This window comes from Phocoena sinus, chromosome 21 (genome assembly GCF_008692025.1).
Source record: "Phocoena sinus isolate mPhoSin1 chromosome 21, mPhoSin1.pri, whole genome shotgun sequence".
Classification (NCBI taxonomy): Eukaryota; Metazoa; Chordata; class Mammalia; order Artiodactyla; family Phocoenidae; genus Phocoena; species Phocoena sinus.
In genome coordinates, this window is record NC_045783.1 from 14,453,037 (window position 1) to 14,459,036 (window position 6,000).

At 39.4% G+C, this 6,000-nt stretch overlaps 1 protein-coding gene across 1 annotated transcript in view; it reads left to right on the plus strand.

The window, feature by feature from the left end:
* Positions 1–5,703, plus strand: part of FAM149A (family with sequence similarity 149 member A) — a 29,926-nt gene extending 24,223 nt beyond the window's left edge. The window contains 5 exon segments of the mRNA XM_032618214.1: positions 1,299–1,419; positions 2,643–2,742; positions 2,745–2,774; positions 2,861–2,935; positions 5,463–5,703. Of these exon segments, the coding sequence (XP_032474105.1) occupies positions 1,299–1,419; positions 2,643–2,742; positions 2,745–2,774; positions 2,861–2,935; positions 5,463–5,536 (400 nt within the window). The 3' untranslated portion in view covers positions 5,537–5,703.
* Positions 5,704–6,000: the final 297 nt, after the last annotated feature.

Consider the following 6,000-nt stretch of genomic DNA (forward strand, 5'->3'; position numbering starts at 1 on the left):
ATGCGCAGGCTCAATGGCCCTGGCTCACGGGCCTAGCCACTCCACGGCATGTGGGATCTTCCTGGACCGGGGCACGAACCCGTGTCCCCTGCATTGGCAGGCAGATTCTCAACCACTGCACCACCAGGGAAGCCCTATCAGACATTTTTGAAAGCATGAGTTTAATGAGTAAAATATAATTATGTGGGTATATAATAATTTACTGTGTTGCCCTATTACTGAAAATTTTCATTTCTTCTATATTTTCACTATTATATTGTACAGTGAATGTTATCTTACATAAATTTTAGTAAGGATGTCTTTAAACTGTTTCTTGGTGGTAAGTCCTAGAAGTAAAGCTACCAGGTCAGAGGTTATGGATATTTTTAAGGCTCTTGAAATATTTTTCCAAAGTTCTTCTGAGAATGGTTCTACCAATTTATAGACCCACTAGCAATCCACAAGACTCTTTCCTTGCAGCCTGTAAACTTTAGTTAGTATGTATATTTTAAAACTTGATGAGTCAAAAATTGTCATCTTTTAATTTTCATGAATTTATTAATAAATAAATGAATTAGAATCTTTTTCTAGAATATCCATCTCTATTCTTGTGCACAAATTAGACAATTTAATTTTTCAGTGTTAATATGTGGTAGGGAAGGTCTTTTATCATCATTACTCTTCCTTTGTTGAAATTACTCACCCATGTTGACAAATAAATTTTACAATCTGGTTGTCAAATTTTAAAAAAAAGTATCACATTGGACCTCATAGCATTAAATCTATTAAAAATGTAGGAATAATTGACATTTTCACAAAACTTAGTTTTCCCATCAGAGAACATATTTTGCCTTTTATAACCTTACATAAATTTTTGTGGTTTTCCTCATCTAGGCCCTGCACATTGAGAATTAATTTTATCCTTCGTTGATTGCTCTATTCCCTAAATTTCTACAGTGCTTGTATTCAGAACCAGACACCGTAGCACTATATTATATCAACTGCATTGCATTGTAATCTAATTACTTGATTTGTTTTCAGTACTTTGTAATCTTCTTAAGGAGAGGAACTAGATATTCAAAAACTTCCGTGTTCTGCGCAGGGGCTAGCATAGCTGAGCACTCAGTAAATACAGGCTCACAGTCCTTACTAAACACAGAGGTGACTGGGGCTGGGACTCAGTCCCCCGCCCATCTTGTAGAAACTCAGTTCATCCTACTTGGCGTTTCCTTTGGGAGGCAGGTTGTGATTAATAGCTTCGCGGTAAGCTCTGTCCGTCTTTGTACCTCGGTGCTCAGGTCACGTTGTTGTGTTTACAGGCAAACTGGCGTGGACCGCACGGTCCCCCCACCAGTTCAGACCTCAAGGAGCAGGTTGCCACCAATAGGCTCAGAGACTGGGGAGCAGAATATGGCAGTTCCCGGATGGCGTCCTGTTTCTGTAAGACAGATTTCTTAATATTTAAGTGCACCATTTACATTGTTTGTTGGAAAACAAACAAACATAATTTGGACACTTCCACATGAACACGGTAGCATAAAATGTCGCCATGATCTGTTTCTTGAAAGTAACTGGCTTGTGAGAATTTATAGGAGGTGGGAGGATTAATTCAATATTTTGTGAAATAAAAACACGGCCCAAACTAAATCAGAAAGTCCAGGTGTCAAGGCCATATCTGACGGTCAGGATGGTGTAGCGAAGAAAATAGCATGAAGATTACGTCAGGGGACAGGCAGATCTGTGTTTGAATCCTGCCACACAAACTCTTTATATGATTTGCTTCCAGTTAGTCTCCCTGAGCCTTAATTTTCTCACTTATAAAAGGGCAATAATGATTCCTACCTCAAAGAATTGTTATAAGGATTAAATGAATTTGTAGATGTTAAATAATGCCTGGCATAGATTAAGAACACAGTAACATACCCTGCCATTTTTCCCAGCTCTCATTTTTACAGTTAATCTTTGCCGTGTTCACTGGAATGTAGGCATAATGTATTCTTCACCCAAGCTCAACTCAGCCAAGCGACCACAGAAAGTCTGGGGAAGGTATGCTGCTGGTAGAAAGCCTAACCAGGTTTCCCCCAGATTTATAATGACTGCTCACTTTACTCCAATACAAGTAACTTGTGTCTATTTTATAAAACACAGAAGACCCCCAAGTGTGAGAACATAAAGCCTAGACAGAGAAAAACCAGCTGAGGCAGGGCTTTCTCTCGCATTCCTTCTGCCTCCCTGAATATAACAGTAAAACTCATTCTCAGAAGGCAAGAGTTGCAAAGCTTTAATATTTAACTTCAGAATATTGTGGCTTAGAGTGGACTCCTAAAAGCAGTCAAATATCACATTTTAAAAAAGTTAGATGCTTCACAAATGCAGAAGAACATTTCTATCATACTTTAATATTAAGAATATTATGCAGTTAAGGTTTTTAATCCATAGTTACTTATTAAGGCCCTACCACTTTACCGGGTTAAAAACTACAATTACATAATTAAATTGATAGGTGTGTTTAGTGGACCTTATACTTAGCAATATCTAAATAAAAAGTTTTCAAATACGCGAGTGAATGAATGATAAACGAGCGACTGATTGAAGCATATATAGATTTTGTCTTTTTAAGGATTGCATTTATTTTAAACAAGAGCATATCATCCTTCATTTAGCTCAGAGGAAGGCATCCACAAAAACGTGTGCCGAGCACAGTACCTGTCCGTGTAGAAGGATCACCCCTTCGAGAACGATCTCCGGCCACGGAACAGGTTTCAAGCCCAGCACATCCCATACATTTTGGGTCGGTTCTCTGTTAACCATAACTTTCGTTTTTAAAAATATTTGAAATGATAAAACTCATCCCTCATTTTATTTTTCTTCTAACAGTGAGATACACCCCGCAAAGGTTCATTGACACTGAGGGAATTTGCTGGTCACACATGGACAGGTCAAGGTTTTTTGACAGGTCGGTGTTCTCCATATACAAATAAAATGATGTAATACGTGAAGTTTCAAGTTTTGGAAAGAGAAATTGGAGATTATCGACCTTGAGAGGACAGTTTTGACCAAGAGTTTGTCATCTATGGCTATATCTCAGGAATCTCCATAAAGAGCAAAACTGCAAAGACAAGCACTTCTCTGCTGTTGGTTAAAAAAAACAAAAAGTAACTGAGTAAATCTGAAGATCGAAGTGGTTTTGGTAAGCAATTCATGAATCAATTGGGCAGCATCTCATGTGGCAAACAGAGATATTCTGAGGAGTTGCAGGGCATGGAAGGCTTTTATAAAAGGAAGGCAGGACAGGGAAAGGAGATCATCAGCAAGGAAAAAAGGAAAGTTCATTGGAGGAAGGTAAAAGCTTAAGTGATGATAGCTTGTCTTTGGCTGAGCTGCCGGGTTTTCCATTGGCTGGGCTTGTTGCTGGGCAAGAAGGAAGTCTTCCTTCCTCCTGCTGGGGCAGGAATGTAGCTGCGCTTCCTGTTTGGGAGAGCAAGGTAGTCTCTTCCTGTTGGGGTCAGTCAGTTACTGATGTCTTCCTGGTGGGGTAATTAAAGGTGAGTGGTGGGCAGGGCATGAGAGCTCCCACTACTGGCTTTCCAACCCCAACTTTGGCTGAGGTTTCCTTTTATTAATTTGCACAATCTTAAAGGAGAAAATGCCCAAAGTTTCCTAATAATTTAGAGCCTCACCCTCATAAAAAAGAAAATGCTGTCTTGAGTCTTATGAGAAATCAATGTCTCTCTCTGCTGTAGAGTTTCCATTTTTTTCTTCTGAATGAAACTCTATTTTCAGATTCTCTTTGAAGATCTCATTATAAAAATGCTTCACAAAATTAATACAAATCTTCTAGGTATTTTATGATGTAGAGTTTTACAGATAAATACTTATTCTCAGGTAGTATGCCATTTAAAGAATGAAGTTTCTAGACTGAATTCAGGCCTGTGATGTTTTAATTTTCAAAACCGTTACCAACATTTTGGTTCAAGGAGGCAACGTAGCATCGTCATGAGGTGTGCCACTCACTCTGGAATCAAATGCCTCGTTTCCATCCTGACTCGAGCACCTACTAGCTGAGCACTTTAGGAGAGCCTCAACTGCTCCGGGCCTCAGTTCTTTTATAACAGACTAGATGGAGAAAACAATTATTGGAAAAATGTATGGAAAGGACCTAGCTAGATGCCAAGCATACACTGTTTGCTCAAAAAATATGAATCATTTGTATTATAGATAATCTCAAATGTAGAGGATAATTTGCTGTTTTAAGGGAAATAACTTTAAAATAAATCTAGTATAATTCGAGCACTGGGACAACTCAGGTTTATCACTGTTTATGTCAGCCCTTCTATAGTTCTATAGCATAGTGATGTCAAAATTTCTCTATTCTTAATGGAGATTTTTCTCCTATGCTCATAGCTCTAAGCTGCTGTGTCTTTTTGTTGCTTTTTGCCTTGTGCATTCCCCAGGAGTATTCTCTGTCATTTTCAATGACAACAGTTCTTTCTCTAAAAGGCAGCCATGGTATGAGAGAGAGAGGACAGTGACGGTTGGTAAATATGATTCTGCGGATGGCCAATAGACAGTGGCTAAGGAGTTTCGGAGACGTTGACTGCAGCGTGCTAAGTGGAGATGCCAAATAGTTTGTTGGGCGCACAGTACTAGAGGTTAGGAGAGGAAACTGGGCTCTGAATTTGTTTAAAATCTGCACTCTTAATTTTTCACCAAATACTAAGTCACTGTATTCTCTTATCAATAACTTTGTGACAACTGTCATTATTGCTGGTTGGAGGCCTTTTTCATGTCTGTAGAAGTGATTGAGGGTACATAAGAGAGATGTTCCTATATTTCTTTTTTTTTTTTTTTTTTTTTTTTTTTTGCAGTATGCGGGCCTCTCACTGCTGTGGCCTCTCCCATTGCGGAGCACAGGCTCCGGATGCACAGGCTCAGCGGCCATGGCTCACGGGCCCAGCCCCTCCGCGGCATGTGGGATCTTCCCAGACCGGGGCACGAACCCGTGTCCCCTGCATCGGCAGGCAGACTCTCAACCACCGCGCCACCAGGGAAGCCCTGTTCCTATATTTCTAAAGATTTATCTTCTTCTCTGACAAGCAGGCTTGTGGTCTCTTGCTTACCTTTGCTTCCAGGTCCAAAAGCGCAGGGGCTATTAACTTATCAGCATTATTTCTGTAGCAGAAAAAAAAAAAAAGAAAGGAGAAGCTGAGGGACCAAGAGTGGGAAGGACTTCTTAAGGTAGCTGACAGAGTTCTCTGGGGGAACTCATGGCCAGGACCAAGGCCCAGTGGAGGGGAAGCACCCCTCTTTCTTCTCAGCACCCAGAGTGGCAGTTTTTCCAGATGACTATTTCCTGATTTGTGTACAAGTGACATTGTTTCTTTTTCGTTTTAAAAAATATCATCTGCATGGAACATATAACATGATCCTTTTGGGACCTGGGATTTGTAACATTTTAATGAGAATTTTGCTTGGTGTTTCAGGTTCACAATTTCCACCTAAATCTTTTCAGAGGACAACTCTGACTTTCAGAAAGAGATTCCAAGTGGCGTGTTGATGTGACTTCACCAGGATTGCAACACCTGCTGAAGCTTTCAAAGCCTCGTTACACCATTTATCACTTGAAAAATAGAAGAAGTATTGTTATATATCTGTCTGACAGTCTGAGATGTTCGACTACCTGACAGAAATGCAAACAAATAAACAACTTAATTTTGAACCCTTTTTGCTGTAAAGAGAATACAAGTCAAACCCACCAACCTTCTTCATTATCGGAAGCATTCCAGTAAAGGTTCTTTAGGCTTTGCTCAGAAGAATCTAATATGTGTTTATAATTCATCCTTTTATTAATTATACACAGACACACACATGCTTAGTGCATGTATTCACACACTACTTCGTATATGAAAGTACATTATCTAGGAATATGCCATTTTATCTAGGAGTATGTAACTTTATGTCTTTTGAGATTTTTTGTCTCATTCTATTATTAATTCCATCAAAGTCCTAGTCACTAATAGA